At 39.8% G+C, this 22,872-nt stretch overlaps 1 protein-coding gene across 2 annotated transcripts in view; it reads left to right on the top strand.

Moving 5' to 3' along the window:
• WDR35 (WD repeat domain 35) overlaps window positions 1-22,872 on the top strand; it is an 85,929-nt gene extending 63,057 nt beyond the window's left edge. For both annotated transcript variants that reach the window (XM_066386219.1, XM_066386218.1), the window contains 11 exons: window positions 320-400; window positions 3,328-3,464; window positions 4,521-4,724; window positions 6,156-6,302; window positions 6,873-7,005; window positions 9,746-9,856; window positions 10,743-10,907; window positions 12,080-12,220; window positions 12,870-13,026; window positions 16,938-17,178; window positions 17,474-22,872. In XM_066386219.1, the coding sequence (XP_066242316.1) occupies window positions 320-400; window positions 3,328-3,464; window positions 4,521-4,724; window positions 6,156-6,302; window positions 6,873-7,005; window positions 9,746-9,856; window positions 10,743-10,907; window positions 12,080-12,220; window positions 12,870-13,026; window positions 16,938-17,178; window positions 17,474-17,624 (1,668 nt within the window). In that variant the 3' untranslated portion in view covers window positions 17,625-22,872. The remainder of the gene's footprint in view (window positions 1-319; window positions 401-3,327; window positions 3,465-4,520; window positions 4,725-6,155; window positions 6,303-6,872; window positions 7,006-9,745; window positions 9,857-10,742; window positions 10,908-12,079; window positions 12,221-12,869; window positions 13,027-16,937; window positions 17,179-17,473) is intronic.

Here is a 22,872-nt window from a genome sequence, read left to right as displayed (position 1 = left end):
CCGATGTAAGGTGTGGTAATACTAATGTGGCCATGTAAGAGAACATCTTTATCATTTAGAGATAAGTACTAAAATATTTAGGGTTATGAGGCTTAATAAATTTAATTTATTTAGTTTAAAAAACTTAAGCCAAAAAATTGAAGCTTATTTAAGCAAAATATTAATAATTATTTAGACGATGGGTATATGGGTATTAATGATATCCTCTCTACTTTTCTGTTGGTTTGAAAATTTTGATAATAAAATTTAAAATCATGATATGTTGAGGAAGGAAACTTTTATATGTTATTAACTATGACATCTGTTTTTGTCTTTAAAGGAACCGATTCAGACTGCTGGATATATTTGTAACTTTGAGGAGTTAGAAATTAAAACTGTTTTATTGGACGAGATATTAAAGGTATTTCTTAAAAAGTTATATTTCTGCTGCTGTTATGACTGAGCTTAATTTTCGCACCAAGCACTGTGGTGTCCTGGGTAGGAGTGTGGATTGAGTTTCGCACCAAGCACTGTGGTGTCCTGGGTAGGAGTGTGGATTGAGTTTCGCACCAAGCACTGTGGTGTCCCGGTTAGGAGTGTGGATTGCAGAGTCAGGAGTGTAAGGGTTCCAGCCCTGCTCTGTCAATTGTACAGACTTTATATGGGTTCCTTCATCTTTTTGAATTTTACTTTTCTGTTTACAAGCCTCATCTTACCTTTATAAAATATAGATAATGATAGAACCTATCCTATAGGAATATTATATATTTTATAATGTGTGAAAAGCTCTTACCACAGTGCTAAGAACAAGAGCTCAAAAGATGGTAGCTAGTTGTTGTCATTGTTTTTATCTTAATAACAAAGAGTACAGATGAAATACTTGACAATTTACATCAGTCATTTTCTAGTTCTAGGATACTTGAGTAACTTTTTCTTCGAAGGTTCATTAATCTCTTCATTTTTTCCCAAGTTTTAGAAAAGAATTTATTTCTGGTTCCTGATGTCTTTTTGAACCCCCACTTTCGTCTTTATTAACCATGTTTTGAGATTTTTTTTTTCTCTAAGACTATACTGAGTGCAGTTTTAGCTTGCTTGGTGTAAGAGACACCAAGTTCTCTGTGACTGTTTTGTCATCTATTGAACTTAAAGACATGCAAAGCCTTAAAGGAAAGAATATTGTCACATGTTACTCTGGGGCCTTGTTGACCCAGGAAATACCTGAACTATAGATTCTAGCAAACATACAGGTTTAAGAAATGACGTGAGTGTTGTACTTCTAAAAATAATGCAGTGTTAAAATGTCAATTATATCTCAATAAAACAGGAAATAAAATGAAATAACATGAAGAATTTTTTAGAGGACTAGAGAAGGAATGCAAAAGGAAAAGGAAGGGAATTAACACTTACTAAAGTACCTTCCTATGAGATGTTCATATACATCACATACTGTGTTCCTTTGTCATTACAGCCATGCCTCCTGGTAGATATTACACAGACCTTGTTTTTATTTTATTTTATTATTATTATTATTTTGTATTTTTCTGAAGTTGGAAACGAGGAGGCAGTCAGACAGACTCCTGCATGCGCCCGACTGGGATCCACCCGGCACGCCCACCAGGGGGTGATGCTCTGCCCATCTGGGGCGTTGCTCTGTTGCATCCAGAGCCATCCTAGCGCCTGAGGCAGAGGCCATAGAGCCATCCTCAGTGCCCAGGCCAACTTTGCTCCAATGGAGCCTCGGCTGCAGGAGGGGAAGAGAGAGACAGAGAGAAAGGAGAGGGGGAGGGGTGGAGAAGCAGATGGGCGCTTCTCCTGTGTGCCCTGGCCAGGAATCGAACCCAGGACTCCTGCATGCCAGGCCGACGCTCTACCACTGAGCCAACCGGTCAGGGCCAGACCTTGTTTTTAAATGAGGAAGGCTCTTAGTGGATAAAATGATTTACCCAAAAGTTATCTGTTTATGGACTCAGCAATATTTATTGATAGTAAGACAGTTCCTGCCTCCAGTGGAAGAGATGGCCAGGTAGACAAGAAAGGCAGTACCAGGAAAGGGTTGGGTCAGTCAGCCCTAGTGAGGCAGTGTACCTCTTCAAAGTCTGAAGTAAGAGAACATTGGGTCATTTCTGAGACTGACTAATGTGAGCAACACAGCAGGCATGTGCTAAATATTTGATATATGTTATCTCATTGAATCCTCACAACTCGAGGAAGTAAGTTTGACCATCTTCCTTTGTACAGATGAAGAATCTGAGGCTTAGAGAGAACTAACTTGTCAGGGCCACTGTGTGAACAGCAGGCCAAGACGTGGTTTGACTCCAAGCTGTTTGACTTCAAAGCTGGAGTATGTTATTGGAAGAAATGAGGAAGGGAGAGTTGGTGGGGGTGGAAGGCCCAGGCCATAGGGATCCCATGTCTTGTTGTGGAGTTTGGACTTCATTCTGAAGTCAGTGGGGGAGTAGATCAGGAGAGTGACATGCTGAGGTTTCTATTTTAGGAACATGGTTTTGGCTTTTTGGATGGGAAGGGACAGGGTAGAGCAAGTTTTAGAAAGAGTTGTCACATGGCCAGAAAGCAGTGGAATTAGAATTTGAGCTTCAGTCTGTTTGACTCCCCACCTCATGCCCTTTTCACACCAGTTCCTACTTTGTAACCTAAGAACTTTTCAGTTTCTAGACATAGCAGTTTAGTGGGAGGGCGAGCAGGGGTGCACGGGCTCAGCTGAACTTTTCAGGGAACAGCCAATGCTGTTCATACTCAGGAGCTCCAGTTTTATCATTTGCTTCACATTACATTACTTGGACTGTGTGGAATATTGCCGAGTTCATTATAACTGCTTGTTTTCTTTCTTTGGCCATTAGCTCTTTCCTGCAAGACTGGCTTTCCGTTTCTGTTTTGTCAGCCTTTTAAATTACAAAAGGAAAGTGGTGAAGAACACTAGCTCTTTTTCTCTTCTTTGCCTGCTTCCCAGCAGCCCGTGGAGTGACCGTTTCATTGCCCCGCAGAGAGATAGGTTAAGGAGTGAGGGATGGAGTTTGTGCTCTCCTGGGGGCTGCAGCACTTGGGCCCGAAAGGAGCAGCATGTGGAGACTGACTGAGCTGAAGGAAACAACCTGCCTAAGTCTCCCTCCTAGAAAGGGGCCCTTCTACCACTGTCCCCTCTCCCCTGCAGGCACCCTAAGAGCCTCAGGAAGGATGTTTTCTAGATAACTGATGAGACCCACATATGGGACTTTCTTTCCTCCCAAGGTTTGTTTACAGTATGGTGCAGCTTTTTGTTAAGGTGTAAAAAAAGAAACATATGGTCCAAAGGCAACTATTTGAATTCCTTTCTTTTCATCTGACTTTTAGAATCCAGAATTTCCAAACAAGGGTTATATTCTTAACTTTGAGATTCGGTCCCTGCGAGATAGTCGAGCGTTGATTGAGAAGGTGGGAATTAAAGATGCATCTCAGTTCATAGAGGACAACCCACACCCCCGACTTTGGTATGTAAAAATAGAAACTCCTCCCTGAGTGTCTGGTGTGAGCTTCTAAAGCTCCAGTTCTGTCGTCCTCTCTCGTGCTAGCCTTCACAGGGATGGACTTCTGTTCTTGCTTTTCCTTTTAACATAGAGAAATTAGTTTTAGATATAGAAGAACTCAAAATAAGTATAATATTATATATATTTATATGGCCCTGGCTGGTTGGCTTAGTGGTAGAGTTTCAGCCTGGTGTGTAGATGTCCTGGGTTCGATTCCCATTCAGGACACACAGGAGAAGGGCCCATTTGCTTCTCTCCCCCTCCCCCTCTTGCTTCTCTCTCTCTCTCTTTCTCTTCCCCTCCTGCAGCCATGCCTCCATTGGAGCAAGTTGGCCCCAGGCACTGAGGATGGCTTCATGGCCTCTGCCTCAGATGCTAAGAGTTCAGTTGCTGAACAACAGAGCAATGGCCCCAGATGGCAGAGCATTGCCCCCTAGTGGGCTTGCTGAGTGAATCCTGGCCAGGGCACATGTGGGAGTCTGCTCTCTGCCTCCCTTCCTCTCACTGAATAATATATATATATATAATATCTCTCTCTCTGTATCTTTCTCTCTATATATATAGAGGGGAGGTAGGGGGAGAGATAGGAAGTATCAACTCATAGTTACAGCACTTTAGTAGTTCATTGATTGCTTCTCATCTGTGCCTTGTGTGTGTGTGGGGGCTCTAGCTGAGCCAGTGACTCCTTGCTCAAGCCAGTGACCTTGAGTTTCAAGCCAGTGACCATGGGATCACGTTGATCCCACGCTCAAGCCATCGACCCTATGCTTAAGCTAGTGAGCCTGCACTCAAGCCAGTGACCTCAGGGTTTTGAACCTGGGACTTCAGCATCCCAGGTTGACGTTCTATCCACTGCACTACCACTGGTTAGGCTAAATATATAAATATGTTTATAAATGAAACGTATAAATAATCGCTTCCCACCATGTTTCACCGGAAACCATAGTTCTAATTTAATTGTAGTTCAAGACTTGTTTATCAGTAATTTGCAATAGACTTTTCTGATTTTTTATTATGAAGGCGCCTACTGGCCGAAGCGGCACTTCAGAAGCTGAGTCTGTACACGGCAGAGCAAGCGTTTGTGCGCTGCAAAGATTACCAAGGCATTAAGTTTGTGAAGCGCCTGAGCAATCTGCAGAGCGAGGTCCTGAAGCAGGCAGAGGTCGCTGCCTACTTTGGCAGGTTCGAAGAGGCTGAAAGAATGTATCTCGATATGGACAGAAGGTCAGTGAGGGAGGCGCAGGCATACTGGAGCACCTCCAGAGGCCATATGAATGAAGAACGGAAAATAAACTGTCCCAAACCATTTCTTTGAGAAAGTAATTTCAGTTTGGGTTCCACATGCCCCTCATTAATCTGTGGTTTGTAATTTGGGGGCAGTTTACTTCTCATTGTTTACACATATGAACAGCTGGACATGGGAGATATTTATCACTTGTTAGGAAAAATAATCATCTGAGTAAGAGACTGGGGGACTTTTTATCGTTTATTACACAGTTCATTATTTGGGTTTAGGCCATTTAATTTACTGTTATTTAATTTACTGTTGTTAAGGAGCATGAAATACTGACCTGTGGTGGCGCAGTGGATAAAGCGTTGACCTGGAACGCTGAGGTCACTGCTTCGAAACCCTGGGCTTGCCTGGTCAAGGCACATATGGGAGTTGATGTTTCCTGCTCCGCCCCCTCTCACTCTCCTCTCTAAAATGAAAAAAAAAAAAAAGGAAGAAAAAAGGAGCATGAAATAAAAGTCAAATGTATTTAGAGCTTGAGTTTTATTCTTTATATTTTATTTTAGATTTATATAAAATAATGTACGAATTTCATTTTGGCTGTAAATGGTGTGTCTAATTTTTATTAATATTATTTGTACTTCCAGGAGAGCCTTACTACAACTTAAGCCCTGAAAAGAAAGATAAAACAAAACATGTTTTTTTTTTTTATTTTGTTAAAAAAAAATTTTTTTTTTTAAGAGAGAAGCGGGGAGGCAGAGAGACAGACTCTTGCATGCACCCTGACCAGAATCCACCCAGCAAAACCTGTATGGGGCGATGCTCTGCTTACCTGGGGCTGTTGCTCCATTGCTCAGCAGCTGAACTATATTTTAGCACCTGAGTGATCCTCAGCACCTGGGGCCGACTTGCTGTAACTGAGTCATGGTTGCAGGAGGGAAGAGAGAGGGGGAGAGAGAGAGAAAAAGGGAAGGGTGGAGAAGCAGATGGGCACTTCTCCTATGTGCCCTGACTGGGAATTGAACCCAGACATCCACACGCTGGGCCAATGCTGTACCACTGAGCCAACTGGCCAGGAATCCAAACATGTTTTTTTATATGTTTGGTTTTTAATTGAGCCTGATCATATCTAAGAAATTGATGAAAAGAAGTGATTATAATTTAAGTCATTATTTTGCTAAGGAAATTGGAAGTCCAGAAAAATAAAAGTCGGGAAATTGTTTCCTTTTCCCTGGTCCAGGTTCTCCCCATTGCTTCTTACCCAGTCAGGTTAAGTTTCTAAAATGTTTGGAGAGTTACCTTGTCTATCTGTTCATTGCTGTGTATTCTCAGTACCCTAAAATTGGACCTAGCACTTAGTAGGCACTTGGTAAATATTTGTCAAGGGAATGAATGAATAATTGAATGAGTGCCATTGTTTGCAGAGATCTTGCTATAGGCCTCCGGAGGAAACTGGGAGATTGGTTTAGAGTACTCCAGCTCCTGAAAACCGGGTCTGGTTATGCTGATGACAGCCTCCTGGAGCAGGCCCACAATGCCATCGGAGACTATTTTGCTGACCGACAAAAGTGGTGAGTATCGTTTCTGGGCCCCTCAGCTGTTCACCAGCACCTGCATACTTCCCTATGGAATAATGCTGTGGAAACGAGGACTGTCCTCTTGGATCCTAAACTCCAAGGAGCTCTGGATTCACCTTGGGAAGCACAAGATGCTTAATGTCTTTAGATGAGCCTCATAAAACTTGTGCTTAGCTTCAGGCAGCCTTTTACTGTTCGAGACTACCAGTCTGTGATTTATTTTCGAAAGAGTAAAAATAATGTTTTATGTTGGTTTATTTTGTTGTTATAGATTATTTTCAGAAATTGTTGGCTTTTATTCTGTTGTTTTCATTTTGATCAATGTGATTTTTTATTTATATTAGTGTTTGGGAGTCACTGTGTATCAGATTAAAACAATATTAGACTATTCAAAGAATGTTGTAACTAAATACACTTCACAGTTTAGATTTTTTTCCCTCCCAATTTATATGCTTCAAAGACATTTGTAACTAATACTATTAATTATAATGAAGGAACATTGTTTTGGTGAAAGTGCTTTTTATCAGGAGATTCACATTAGCATTAAATGTTCCTTCCCCATAGGTCGAATGCTGTACAATATTACGTGCAAGGCCGAAACCAGGCACGCTTGGCTGAATGTTATTACATGCTAGAAGATTATGAGGGATTGGAGAATCTTGCCAATTCACTTCCAGAAAACCATAAGTTGCTTCCAGTAGGTATTGCAAATTTTAGTTTTTGAAGTTGTTAGTTTACTTTATAAGATTTTTAAGTTATAGTCAGGAAGTATCTTCTGTGACAAGGAAAATTTTAAATTAACCTATAATCTTAAAGTTTCATAGGCATGGAATGATGCTTTTAATTGTTAAAACATTATACAAATGTTACAGAATACTTGAAAATGGAGGGAAGATTAATCAGATTCCTGCTACTTGAACATGATCACAGTTTTGTGTTGTCTTGGCAGTTTTAAAAAATTGCTTTTAAAAGTTAGCTGAACATATGACATATTTGCAGATGAAATGACATCTTGTCAGATTTTCTTTTTAGAATAATCCAGGCTGTGTCTGGTGATTACTGTGTGTGTGTGTGTGTGTGTGTTTGAAATTTGCTATAACAAAAGTTTAAAAAGATAGCTTGACTTTTGTTTATATTAACAATAAATTATTTATTTGAGTTGTCTGGAATTTTGTCTTTTTAAGCGTCTTTTAATTAATTGTTCAATGATGTTGATGAGTTTGTATTTTGTGAATCACTGAGCTGAATAATACCTGGAGCATTAGCTGCGCTCAGCTACAGGGGAGGGATGTGTATCAGTTATGAGTTTTGCCATCAAAATGTTGTTAGTTAACCAACAGGTGAGGAAAGCTGAAAATTCAGTTTCTATTATGAGTTAGAGCAGTTATCCCTGTAATAATGGATTTCACACTCCTTATTCTCAATCCTGTATGTTTTCTGGAGTGGGAAGGAAATCGGAATGGCTCGTAACCCTGGCTGCGGAGACAGTGTCGTCTACGTGCATGCTGTCAGTTAGGTGGGTCTGGGATGGAAAAGAGAAGCATTGCTGGAGTGTGTGCAGAGCACTAAGATTATCGAGTAAATACTAATGACAGCTATAATAATAATTAAATAATTAAAAGGATTTAAAAAATGTAAATAGTACCGCACATTTTAAATCAAGTTTTGGAACAGTTTTTAATAATATAGTAAAATGTACATAATATTTAAGTGGGAAATACAGTATACAAAGTTACATACAGGGTTGGGCAATAGTAGGTTTACAGTTTGTATGGAAAGTAATACAATAATTAATAAGTAATAACACAAGAATAAGCTCTGTCTTTTATGTCCTCACAACTGTAAATCTACTTTTGCCCAACCCTGTGTAGTCTGATCACAATCTGTGTGCCACCTCACACACACATGTGCATTCAGAGGACAAAGATGTTACCGGACTGCATTGAGAGAAGTTCCTCTGGGTAATAAGATTATGAGTAACTACATTTTTATGTTTTCTAATTTTTTTTACCATTAGAATTTATTACTTTATAATCAGAAAAACATAAGCATTACTTTTTTTTTTTTTTTTACAGAGCCAGAGAGAGAGTCAGAGAGAGGGATAGATAGGGACAGATAGACAGGAACGGAGATGTGAGAAGCATCAATCATTAGTTTTTTTGTTGTGCATTGCGACACCTTAGTTGTTCATTGATTGCTTTCTCATATGTGCCTTGACCGCAGGCCTTCAGCAGACTGAGTAACCCCTTGCTCGAGCTGGCGTCCTTGGGTCCAAGCTGGTGAGCTTTGCTCAAACCAGATGAGCCCATGCTCAAGCTGGCGACCTCGGGGTCTTGAACCTGGGTACTCAGCATCCCAGTTCGATGCTCTATCCACTGCGCTACCACCTGGTCAGGCGTAAGCATTACTTTTAAGAAGATAGTTGGATACAAAATTTATTGCCCAAACTATTGTAAATGTAGGTGTGGGGAAAGGAAAACTTTGGCCAATTTGATATTCAGAAAAGAGCAAAGTGACGTTCTAGAAATGGAAAGTACAGCCAATGGGTCTGATGGGCTTTGTGTGGTTCTCTCTCCTGGCCACTGCCCTCTAAAGGAATTCTGTTTTGGATCCAGTGTCCTGACCTGATGCCAGCTTGTTTGGGGCATTTTTTTTTAATTGAATGAGCGGAGGGGAGCCAGAGAGACAGACTCCCACATGAGTTCCGACCGAGATCCACCCAGCGAGCCCACTAGGGGGTGATGCTTTGCCCATATGGGGTATTGCTCCATTGTTCAGCAACCGAGCTCTTCTTAGCGCCTGAGGTGAGGCCATGGAGCCATCCTCAGAGCCTGGGGCCAAATCGCTCCAATCGAGGTCTGACTGCAGGAGGGGGAGACAGAGAGAAGTGAGAGGAAGATGGGTGGAGAAGCAGAAGGGCGCTTCTCCTGTGTGCCCTGACCAGGAATCGAACCTGGAACTTCCACACACCCGGCAGATACTCTACTACTGAGCTAACAGGCCAGGGCCTTGGGCATTCTTTATAGAGATTCAGGTAGCTCTGTGAATAAGCTTCCCCTTAAGCCTCAAATTAACAATTACCTTTGATTATACCATCTATTGCCTTAAAGGGTTTTTTTTTTTAACGGACTACTGTGGGGTTTTAGAGCTTGATTTTCTGTAAACTAGCTTCTAAACTGAGAAAGGAAAGAATGTAGTATGTTCAGGTCCCAGTTAAGAGATCCCTGGCAGGAGCTGGCAGTGTGTGTGTTTTATAGAAGGTGTTGCCTTGGCATCCACTCTGGTTTGTAGCCTCTGTCCCTATGTCTGTTTAAATGCCAAATTTCTGGAACCACCAGTACATTTAATACTCACATGTCCCCAGGGAGTTTTGTCAATCAAAATATAAGTGATTTCCTTGGTCTGTAAAATCTGATATTATTGTTTTGTCCTTACAGAAAATAGCACAAATGTTTGTGAGAGTTGGAATGTGTGAACAAACAGTGACTGCGTTTTTGAAATGTAATCAACCAAAGGCAGCCGTAGATGCCTGTGTACATCTCAACCAAGTAAGGAACTAAAATTAAAGTCATCTAGTCGTCCTTTAAAGACTGTTGCCAGCATAACGGTCAGAGAACTTGAGATGAATTTTGTGAAAGGAGGCAAGTAGTCTCTTACTTAGTGAGGAACTGGGAACATATTGGCATAAGTGCCACCATTAGGGGTGACCAGTCATAGCTAACTCAGTATGGGAACATGAACTAACCCTCTGCTTTCAGTCTGGCAAGTTTTTGTCCAGAAATAATTCCATAATTTTCTGTTTTATTAGAATTGGGTTTTGTTTCTAAAGAAGGCCCAGGTTATGGTTATTGCAACAGGAAAGAATTGAGTTACTTTATCAATATTTATTCTGGCAAATCCATATTCTATTCCCTTTAAAGAAAATGTATACTTGATATTTTTAAGAGCTGAAATCTAATTATAATTAAAGTGCAGAATTGTTGAAATTGTTGACTATCAATGCATTCTTTTAAGTGTTTTCTTAAAGCATTTTATAAAGCTTCATTTGCTTTATAAAAATAACTTTTAAATGTTAAATCTGATACATTGTCTTAATTAAAACTGCATAATTTGTTTTACTATACACATATCTTTCTCTCAAGAGTTTGGGTAGGATTAGAATTTTAAGATTAACATGTATATAAACTTTGAAGCTTTCCTTTTCAGATGTACGTCTTAAGCAAATTGAGGTCTTAGATCATGTAGTAATCATTTTGATGCATGTTTAACTTATAACATTTATTGTTGCTCTGATTTTAAGTGGTTTTTAAAAACATACACCAGTTTTCAATTTCAATACAATGTTATTATAAACTTAAAGCTTTATTGTGTGAATTTTATGACATGTGGCTATAAATGCTTGGATAACTGAGTGGTATATTTTTTTTCTGCAAGTGGGACAAAGCGGTTGAATTGGCTAAAAATCATAGTATGAAAGAAATTGGGTCCCTGTTAGCGAGGTATGCAGCTCATTTATTGGAAAAGAATAAAACTCTTGATGCCATAGAACTCTATCGGAAAGCCAATCACTTTTATGATGCTGCTAAACTCATGTTTAAGGTATGTTGTATTGAAGTATTTGGTTTGTTCTAGTTACTACTGTGTTTTTAGAAATTAAAGAACACATTTTCCTTTTTGTTTAGAAACAAATATTTGTTATAGCAAAATACTTCTGGTTATTACTAGTATAACTAACAATATGGTATTTTAGTATTGTTACTTTTACTCACAAGGCTATTTATTAATATTAGCTCTTTATTGATACTTAAACAATTATGTATTTATTTAATACCGATATTAAAGTGTTACAGAATTTTTAGGGAGCATAAAGTACAATATCGCTTAACTGGGATTTAATCCTATTGATAATAGAATTTTGGGTCCTTTTGTTCTTACTTTTACTTAGTTACTATTTTTTTTATAATTGTGGACTTCTTTTTGCTTTTTGCTTCTTTTTCTATGGCTTTATTTTCTTTAAAATTTTTTTTAATTGATTTTTGTAGTGAGAGGAAGAGAGGGAAGGAGGGGGAGAGAGAGATATGGAGAAAGAAACATTGATTTGTTGTTCTACTTATTTATGCATTCATTGGTTGATTCTCATGTTTGCCCTGACTGGGGATTGAACCTGCAAACTTGGCATATTGGGACAAAGCTTAACCAACTGAACTAATCAGCCAAGGTGAATTTTGAGTCCTTTTAGATGTGCACATTTTAAAGGCGTTACACTTTTCATAATATGCATTTGGCATGAAGGTTACTAATACAGTATTAATGTAAGAAAATTTTTATTCTAGTCTTTTCCCATTTACTTTAATGAGAAAATGATGTTTCCCTCAGAATCGTTTAAATAAATAAAAATTTCTGAAGGATGTACCATGTTAAAGCCATCTTGTCTCTGTGTACATAGGATATTATTTTAAAAAATCTCCTTGTTTTGGGAAATACTACCCATTCCCTGAAAGCTTTCTTGATTCTGACTTAAGGGACAGCATCTCTTATTTTCTAAGAATGTTAGAAGTGCTAACTCCAAGGCTAAATACTAAGAAAATACTAAGTACTTAACAGTACTAAGGAAAAGAAAGTGGGTTTTAAAATATCATAAATGAGGGGTATCTATATTCCATCCTACTGACTTTCCTCCTTTCTTTTTAGAGAATTAACTGTAGAGGTGATTGTATCTGTGCAAATATAGATTAAGCAATATCTTTCCCCAATTCTTTAAATGTTTAAAGATAGCAGATGAGGAGGCAAAGAAAAGAGCTAATCCTTTACGTGTCAAGAAGCTGTATGTCCTCTCTGCTTTACTGATAGAGCAGTACCATGAACAAATGAAAAGTGCCCAGCGAGGAAGTATGACGGGGAAGAGTTCGGAGGTGAGAAAGAACATTCAGTAAGACTAGACCTTCTCAAGTATTTAAGGAAAATAACCAGGCACACACACTTCTCTTTTTGGACAGGCCATTTAATTTGCTTCATTTGCATTTTATTTTCTTAAGTAATAACTGTATGTAGAAAAGGAAGACTTGGAATTAGTACTCAAATTTTAAAAATTCCTACTTGAAGTTATTGTAAACTATTTTTTCTACAAGACTAATTTACAGTCTTTGCTTTAATTCCTTACTGAGTAAATCATTTCTGATCTGTGAGTTCTAAAAACTTTCCAACGATATGTGTATTATTTTAATGTGCAAATGAATCTCTTATTAAAGTTTAATCAATTTTATTTTAAAATTTGATCAGTCCTTTCACAATGTATACTTGTAGCAAATCACCACAATGTACACTTTAAGTATCTTACATTTATTTGTCAATTCTGTGTCAATAAAGCAGAAGAAAATTTGATCAGGCCAGTTTAACAAAGTATGAATTATAGTGGAGAAATTCAGTCTGGAATCACAGTTTTGTAGTGACAGAATCCGCTAATGTAGATATGTTTATGTATAACAGTTTGAGAAATTCTCTTCATCGGGAGGACAGTGTTGTGGCCGTGCTAATGGGAGACGGGGTATGCTTCTCTTGCAGGCCTCTTCTGCTTTGGCTGGCTTGCTGGAAGAAGAGGTTCTTTCTCCAAAGAGTTGGTTCATGGATAATGCCTGGAGAGGGGCCGAGGCCTACCACTTCTTTCTCCTGGCACAGAGGCAGCTCTATGAGGGCTACCTGGACACCGCCCTGAGGACAGGTGGGCCACGGACCTAGTGTGCAGACTGTCTAAAACTGTAATGGAATAGGAAAGGCCAGCTTCTTCAGTCTGCCCGTAATTTAATGTCAGTAACGCCTTTTTTTTCCTATGCATTTATTTTCAGATGTTTGAGATTTGCTATCCATAATTTGTTTTGTGCATTCCCCTTTTTGAAGTTCTTTTTATTTTTAATACATAGAAAGCAATATGTATGGTTCACAGGAAAACAAGAAGTTTGAAATAAGCAAAAAGAACTATTGTATTCATTCAAGGTTAAACACTTAATAGCCAGACTATGTACTGCCTGGCCTGTGGTGGCGCAATGGATCAGCATTGACCTGGAACACTGAGGTTGCTGGTTCAAAACCCTGGGCTTGCCTGGCCAAGGCATGTGTGGGAGTTGATGCTTCCCGCTCCTCCCCTCTTCTCTCTGTCTCTCTCTTCTCTAAAATGAATAAATAAAATAAAAAAAATTAAAAAAATAGCCAATGTCCTTTGTATGTGTATATATGTTATAGTAATATTTATATATATAATAATAAATATATATTACATAAAATAAATATATTCAAGTAAATTTGTTAATTTGTTATTTTATAATATTTGGGGTGTAACATATTACTTTTGGTTTCTTTTTTAAAAAACATAATACTTTGTAAAAAATATATATATATTAGTGAGAGAGAGAGAGAGAGAGAGAGTGGAACAGACAGGGACAGACATACAGGAAGGGAGAGAGATGAGAAGCATCAACTCATAGTTGCAGTACCTTACTTGTTCATTGATTGCTTTCTCATATGTGCCTTGTCCAGGGGGCTCCAGCCAAGCCAGTGACCCCTTGCTCAAACCAGTGACCTTGGGCTCAAGCCAGTGACCATTAAAAGAGACCTTTTAGAGAAATTATTTTATTTCACTGTTTCTTGAATTCTAAAGTGATATTTTTTTCTTATTTTTGTAATTTTATCTTTATTATTACTTAAACACCCTAAGCTTCAATTTCTTTTTATGAAAAGTGAGGAAAATAGTATTTTCTTCATAGGGTTGTTTTGAGGCTTGAGAAATACGTGAAAATAAAAGTCCCTTATTATAGTGCTTGGATTTTGTGAGACCTTAAGGAATGATAACCATGGTGATGCTATTAACAGTGGTTGTGTTTATTTTGGTATGGTCCAATCAGTCAGGGAACACTCTCAGGGAGTCCTTCATTTCAAGCGTATTAAATATTATATTTTATTATAACTTCTTAGTTATCCTAAAGCCATTTATTAAAACTTTTCTTTCATTTATTTATTTATTTATTTTTATTTATTAAAAACTTATTGTTCCTTCATAGATTTGAAATTCTACCTTCATGAAACTAAATTCACACATATTATTCATCCTTTCCTAGACCACTATTTTCTAGTCCTGAATTTCTATGGCAGTACTATCCTCTTACCTTACTTTTATATTTTAATATCTGGAATCTCAGCTTTCCTTCATTACTCTTCTTCTTTGAAAAAAGTTTTGGGTATTCTCCTTGGTTTTATCCAGATTCACTTTAGAATCTTTTTGAGGGTAGGGGGAATTTCAGTGAAGTCTCATTGGATTTTGAATTAGAAATGCATTATTTAATGTATTAATATTGGAATCATCAATATATTTACAACATTGAGTTTTCTTATCCAGAAACATCAATTTCTTTTTTTTTTCAGAGACAGAGAGAGAGAGAGAGTCAGAGAGATGGATAGACAGGGACAGACAGACAGGAACGGAGAGATGAGAAGCATCAATCATTAGTTTTTCGTTGCGCATTGCAACACTTTAGTTGTTCATTGATTGCTTTCTCATATGTGCCTTGACCGCGGGCCCTCAGCAGATCAAGTAACCTCTTGCTCGAGCCAGCAACCTTGGGTCTAAGTTGGTGAGGTTTTGCTCAAACCAGATGAGCCCATGCTCAAGCTGGTGACCTCAGGGTCTCGAACCTGGGTCCTCCACATCCTAGTCCTATGCTCTATCCACTGTGCCACCGCCTGGTCAGGCCAGAAACATCAATTTTTAAAAAATCTTTTATATATCTGTGTTTCTCTCTAAAGTTTTCAGTTTTTTTCTTTTATGCTCTGAACATTTCTTTTACAGTTTATTTATATTTTTCTTGTCACTAGCCATGGGACTGTAAATTTTTTTCTAATTGCTTATCAGTTATACATAGGAATCATTTTTATTTTTATGTTTTTTAAAATACCTTCATTTAATTCTAAATGATGAATAAGTGATATAGATTATACACTACTTAAAATAGTTGTATTTTATATAATATATGCACAATTTCAAGATTTATTATATGATAGATTAGACTTTTAACTTGGGATTCTTTACCCACTGGATGAAGATATCCATATACATTAATATTTTTGTCTTTTAGTGATAAAATTATCTGAAACAATACATGCCCTGTAAATTATTGTCCATGAATTTGTGAAATTAGAGGGCATTCTTTATTATAACTAAATGAGCTTACTCTGTGAATTTCTTCCAGTGAACTTGTATATATTTGATCCCAAAACCAGTTTATTGTATAGGAACCTAATTGTAAAACACATGAATATATTGCTCTAAATTGTTTTATGAAATTTTCAATATTATACTGTAACAAGATATTTTTAAGACTGTGAAGTCTAGAGAAGGAAAAATACAATTTGATTACCAATTTATTTATTTTTGTGACAGAGACAGAGAGAGAGGGACAGATAGGGACAGACAGACAGGAAGGAAGAGAGATGAGAAGCATCAATTTTTTGTTGTGGCTCCTTAGTCTCAGTTGTTCATTGATGGCTTTCTCATATGTACCTTAACTGGGGGGCTACAGCAGAGCAAGTGATCTCTTGTTCAAGCCAGCGACCTTGTGCTCAAGCCAGTGACCTTGTGCTCAAGCCAGTGACTTTGGGCTACAAGCCAGTGACCTTTGGGCTCAAGCCAGTGACCATGGGGTCATGCCTATGATCCCACACTCAAGCCAGTGACCCTGCGCTCAAGCTGGTGATCCTGCACTCAAGCCGGCGACCTCGGGGTTTTGAACCTGGGTCCTCCATGTCTCAGTCCGACACTCTATCCACTGTGTCACCACCTGGTCAGACTGCTTACCAATTTATTAATTCTACATTGCATTTTTAAGAAAGAGATTATATCTCCAGTATAGAAAAATTAAAAATAAAATATGATAGTTGTCAAAATAAATTGAGCTGACAACTTAGAGGCTCATTTTCACATTTTTCCCTTAAAGTTTTATTGTTTCAATAAAACAAACAGAAAATATTTAAGTGGTTTTGGAATTCTACAACATTTCTTTTTCAGAGACAGAGAGAGAGTCAGAGAGAGGGATAGACAGGGACAGACAGACAGGAACGGAGAGATGAGAAGCATTAATCATTAGTTTTTCGTTGTGTGTTGCAACACCTTAGTTGTTCATTGATTGCTTTCTCATATGTGCCTTGGCCGCGGGCCCTCAGCAGTAACCCCTTGCTCTAGCCAGCAACCTTGGGTTCAAGCTGCTGAGCTTTGCTCAAACCAGATGAGCCTGCGCTCAAGCTGGCGACCTTGGGGTCTCGAACCTGGGTCCTCCGCATCCCAGTCGGACGCTCCACTGTGCCACTGCCTGGTCAGGCTCCACAACATTTTTTTACGTATGCATTTCTAAATGGCCGTGTGCATCATTTGGTAATGGTTATATGTCCAGGACCTGAGCTGTTAGCTGAGACGTCCCTGCAGATCACCGAGCCTGTGTCTTCCTGCCAGTGCTCTGATCTCTCATCATTGTTTTCTTTAACTTTGCTAAGGTTTATGTACGTCCAACTGAAACAGTTGAACACAGATTCTATCCCATGCATGATCATGATTACTCTGCAAAATCCAAATTGTTATTTCTTCCCTAGCTCTTCACCTGAGAGACTTTGAAGACATTATCCCTGCCATTGAGATCTACTCTCTGTTAGCACTCTGTGCATGTGCCAATAGAGCTTTTGGTATTTGTTCAAGAGCTTTTTTTAAACTTGAATCATTAGAGAGCCTCAGTTCAGAACAGAAACAGCAATATGAAGATCTTGCTCTAGAAATCTTCATCAAAAATACTCCCAAAGATAGCAGAAACTCGGAATCAGACAGCTTTCTTGAAGGGTAAGGCTAATTGTAATTAGTAAATGTCATTCTGCCGTCTTAGAAGCTTGGGTTTCTATATGTATAATGGTGTGATATAATAATTAAAGCACTAAATTTCAAAGTAGTTTGTTAACATTATACCCTGTTTTATTTAGTTTTATAAGTGTATTGATGCTTCATTTTCTCATTGCAAGAAAAGTTTTTAAGTTTACCTTGAAATGTTTTTCATTCTTCAGTTTTTTAAATGTAATAAAGTTTTAAGTAATTAGGAGTTTTAAAGTATAGTTATTTGTTTTTCCTCTTATTTTTACAGAGGGGAAGGGAAACTGCCAACATGCATTGCCACTGGAAGCCCAATCTCTGAATATAAGTTCTGGATGTGCAGTGTGTGCAAGCACTGTGTTCTGGCTCAGAAAATAAGTAACTACAACTTCTGTCCCTTATGCCACAGTCCAGTGGGATAAAGAATGACACGTTGTGCAGAACTGTAGGTTGTACTGATTTTTGTTTTACATGAAAGTCAGCTTTAATATTTCATAGTTGTACTTTGACACAAAATTATTTATAAATTATATATATAATACCTGTATTATATATACATATACATATTATATATATAATTTTGTATCAAACTATGAATAATGATACTGGTTTTCATATAAAACATATAGAAATCAACCTTGTTTCATGTCTGTCTGTTTCTGCCTTGTATTTGGTTACATAATACTATGGAATTATTCTGAATAAGAAAATTTTTCTCACAGTGTCAAGGTTACTAATTAACAAAATGTTGTATATTGGCAGGGGTATAGGGGCAGCATGGGAGTGGGGTAATGTTATGTCAAGAAGGTTAAAGGATTTGCTTCAAGTCCCAAATCAGCTGTTGACTCCTTAAGCTTTTACTAACATACCTACTGGAAACTATCTTTTGGAACCTTTTGATTTGCCACTATTTCCATGATGTCTGAGTAATAGAACTTTTCATCTATTTTAGATAGAGCCTGAGTTGCTATGGCTAATTCTTGTTCAGTTTAATACAGAAACCAAAATTTCTAAAACTAACCTCTCATATATGGTAGACTTATCACACATGTATGTATGTACATGCCAGGCATATCTTTTCTACTATTGTAAAAGCTTAAGGCTGTTGTTTACGACTTACATCTGTGAAAGTTTTAGTGATCTTTCATATTTGGGGACCTCGTCTGTCTTGTAAATGGTACTAGAGAAAGAACCAGTATGATTTGACCGAACTAGTTTTATTCAATGAAAGAAATTTTAGGATAACAACACTAACAAACTCTCCCCTGGTGAACAGGGCAAAGGGAAGCAAAATTGTCTATATATAACAAACAATTGGAGAGAAGTTAGATACAATGAGGCAGTATATTAAAGACAGTATATGAAACAGTTATGTTAAACATGAACTTTTATTAAACATGAACTGACTCCCTTTAAGTAGTGCTGATTTGTTCTCTATCATAAAACTTGATGTGAATTATGTGAAGTTTCAAATTAGCATGGTAGGTCAAAAGTATTGAGATGACAGAAATTACTGATAAAGCTATACAAGTAAGCACCATGCCTAATTGGCATCATAGCATTGTTGACTCACCTGCTATCATGCATAAATGCTGACTTTTTATACATTTTAAAAAGTACACTTTGAAATTATAGTTTTGTATTTCAGGGGCTGAGATCTTAGGGTTTATGTGGCATTAAGTGAAATAATACGTGTTAGGGTTAAATTAGCCCTTGTAAAACTCGAATTCCCCTCATCCAACGTCTTCCAGTCTTCCGTGTGCTCAGAACAAAATATTCCCATCCATCACTGCTTGTAGTTAATTTGCTTGCTATTCTCTCTCTTAATGGCTTCCTGGCCTTTACTTTGAAATGTAGCAAAAAGTTAAAAAGTTTACTTTTGCAGGAATGTCAGGGAAAGCTTACATTGGAGTGGGACCTGACCGTTAGGGGAGTTTAAATCACAATAGTTGTTTGTGAAAGCCTGGCTGTTCCTGGGAGATTCTTGACCTCTTGGCTGTCTTAAAGATTTAGCAAGGACATCAGAAAGGACCATGATGACTAGGCCTGTGCTATATCAGAAAGAACTAGTGTTTCTGTGGTTGAGTCCCCCTCTTCCTCCTCCTCCTCCTCATGGTCAAGTCAGTGACCAAGGTCACAAACCTCTATATGCTAATCTGAGTATGTCTATGTGCACCCAACCCCATGCCAGCAAAATGCCTGCAGCAACATCTGTATCTAACTCTCTCCTGCATCTCAGGGCTGACACCCTTTGCTGGACTCAGCCTACCTGCACCAGGTGCTTTTATAATAAACTCTCCTTTTGGAACACATTAGCCTCGTGTTTTCCGTTCAGCCCATGGTTTCTGCCTTTCAGTAGCATTGTAGTTAAGTTTTGAAATCAGTAAGTATGAGTCCTTCAACTTTGTTCTTTTTCAAGTGTTTTGGCTATTTGGGATCCCTTGAAATTTTGTATGAATTTTAGATGGATTTTTTTCTATTTCTGTAAAAATATCATTGGGGTTTTGAGGGATTTCATTAATCTGTGGAATTTGTGGGTGGAGCGCAGAGCACATTCCTAGCAGCTGCGGCTGATGCGATGCTGTGAGAATACTCCAGCTTCCAGAACCCTCCTGGGCATACCCAGGAAGGAAGCTCGCCTGCTATAAGGAAGTGACTTAGCATCAACCACGCAGCTCCCTGATCTTTTCAGCCATTGGCTATGAAGGATGCACTGTAACATCCTATTGGCTGAACCTGTGTATATAGGCTAGCTTACCTCCTGAATAAAGTGGATCTGCGTCACTGAACCTGGTTCCTGGAGTCAGGTCTTTGCGTCTCCGTCGTCTTCACCCCTGGCAGGACTTGTCATCAGCTGGTGCCCAACATTGGGCAGGGACCTAACCGGCATCCAAGGGATGGGAGAGTGACCCTCTGCAATGGGAAACCTTCTCCCCCACTCTTGAGCCCCACAGGCTCAAGCCCTGCACGCTCTATTGCAGAGTAGGCAAGTTGAAATTAGTGAAAAGGATCTCTGTACCTACTGGGAGATTCTCTCTGGTCTCAATCCCTGGATTGAGGACGCACTGCTCTGGGACCCGGATACTTGGGCCCGAGCTCTCCGGCGCGTTTGTTCGGACGAGGTGCATGGGTGGCAAACATTCCCTCTCGGCCTCACTCCTGCCTTATTGGCAATATGTGCCTGCTTGACCGGTGCTGCTCCTGGGGACCCTCCGCTGGTGCCAAAAATATTACAGGCTACCTCTCTCTCTCTGAGGAGCCCCTACCTCCCTATTTGTCCCCCTCCACTGAGGAGGAAAGTAGTTTAGCATCTGAGTTTGCAGCTGGGCGCGCAGAAACGAAACCAACCGAATTGCTAACTGCGTCATCAGCTCTGCCGCTGGAAAAAGCAGAAGTTGCTACTCCCGCATTCCCTGCTGGGGCTCAATGCCCCACCCCAGCCTCTCAGACGCCATTTTCTCCAGCATGTGTTCCTGCTGCAAACCCATGGGCCAGCCTATATGCCCGAATGTCTTTTTTCTTTCTGTCTGTCTTGTCTATTTTTCTGTATCTCTCGCTTTCTCTCTCCCCCACCCCTCTCTCTGAAATGGTGCCGGAAGGTCCCAGCCACGGCACAGTGGCGGGGATCACACCCTCTTCTAACGCAAGGGAGAGGTTATGCTTGTGTTTTTCAGCCAATTTGGATCCCAGGAACCCCCCAACCTGCTTGACAGGGTTTCTTGGGCACCAACTAAGTGGTTCAGTCTTCACCCATCCAAAGCCACAGCCCTGGCCTTCTCCACACCGACTACACCTGAGGGGAAGAGGTCCTCAGCACTCCAGAAGAAGACCTCACTGCCAGCATGCGCACCCCATCACCTGGGCGGATGTGGAGGCTTTGGCAGGGCAGGCTCAGAGAATTGCCCCTGACGGGCCCCCAGGCCCGGGTGCTCTGTTCTTACTTATGTGTGCTATAGTAACTGCTGACTTCCAGATGCAGACGGCGGCAGCAGCCCGGTGCTCGAGCCCGGCAGCGCGAGCTGATGTTTTCAGTTCACCTTTGGGGGATGAGGAGAATTGGGCTGGAGTTGCGATTCGCAGACTCCAGAAGGTAAACGGTGGCAGCTGTGGCAGGAGGATGAATGAAAGCCAGGCTTGCATTGCTGAGTGGCCGCTGGAATGGCAGGGAGTGCCCAAGCCGCTGGTGGGTTTGATGACATTTTGGGATAGGGGTGGATGCCATCATGCTCTCTGGAGCAGAGATGAAAATGCTGACTGCCATTGCCATGTGCTCCTCTTTGGGACAGTGTAAGACCTGCCAGGATGGCAAGGATGAGGGGGGTGACTGAGGCCTCATGTGCGTGGACTGATTTCCTGGACTACGACCCGAGTGAGCACTGGCTCCTTTGTTGGATGGACTTACGGATTTTGGACAATGTGAATAACCTTGGTAGGGGTGGGGAGCAGCTTTTCTGGAAGCACTCCCCTACCCTGGGAAGCTTTTCCCATGGCTAGAAAGAAGGCTGAGGACATTTTGTGCTTTTGGCAAAGTGCTCAGAGACTGGTGAAGTGTACCTCTGTAATTGTTGAAATTGTATGATTTGTCATGTTGTAATTTGTGTAATGTGCCTTGCAACCATATGCAGTATGCAACCCACAGCAAGCCATCCGTTTCATGTTTGGATGCTGGACCTTTGTGGGAAGGGGGCATGCATGAACCTATGTCCATTTTTTACAATCAAAATGGAACTGTGTTTAACGGCACCTAGAAGGTCTCTGTAACACAATGGGAGGGAAATGACATCCTGATCCCTAGGAGGAATCCCCTGTTTAAGACCCCCATTCTATTTTCTAACTAGTCAAACATTACAGAAGCTTGCCTCATTGTTTAATCCAGCTAATCTATTAGCATATAGTATAATAGGTATGTAGTTTTAGTTCTACTAGGGTTCCGTTGCATAATGCGTAGCATTCAGAAGCTACAACATCAGCAAGCTGCCATTCATCAAATCCAATTGGCCTTAATTAAAAGAGAAGGGGGAGGTGTGGGTGGAGCGCAGAGCACATTCCTAGCAGCTGTGGCTGGTGCAATGCTGTGAGAATACTCCAGCTCCCAGAAGCCTCACAGGGGTCCTCAAACTTTTTATAAAAACCGCCCACTTTTGCAGTGCTGGTAGACCTGGTCCCTACTGCCCACTAGTGGGCGTTCCAGCTTTCATGATGGGCCAATTGCGGCGCTGTTTGGTTGCACGGTAGGGACCAGGTTGACCAGCACTGCAAAAGTGGGCAGTCTTTATAAAAAGTTTGACGACCCCTGCGGCTCGCCTGCTATAAGGAAGTGATTTAGCGCCAACCACGCAGCTCCCTGATCTTTTCAGCCATTGGCTATGAAGGACACGCTATAACACCCTATAGGCTGAACCCATGTATATAAGCTAGCTTACTTCCTGAATAAAGTGGATCTGTGTCACTGAACCTGGTCCCCGGAGTCTGGTCTGCATTTCTGTCGTCCTCACCGCTGGCAGGACTTGTCCACAAGTATTGACATCTTTAAAATACTGTTTTATAATCTATATGGACATGGGACATCTTCCTATTTATGTCTTTAAGCAATGTTTCATTGTATAAGTCTTTCACCTCCTTGGTTAATTTCTTTTATTCTTTCTGATGTTACTGTAAATGGAATTGTTT

Source organism: Saccopteryx leptura, chromosome 5 (assembly GCF_036850995.1).
Source record: "Saccopteryx leptura isolate mSacLep1 chromosome 5, mSacLep1_pri_phased_curated, whole genome shotgun sequence".
NCBI lineage: Eukaryota > Metazoa > Chordata > Mammalia > Chiroptera > Emballonuridae > Saccopteryx > Saccopteryx leptura.
Note: the sequence above shows the minus strand (reverse complement) of the source record. Positions and strands in the feature narration are given on the sequence as shown.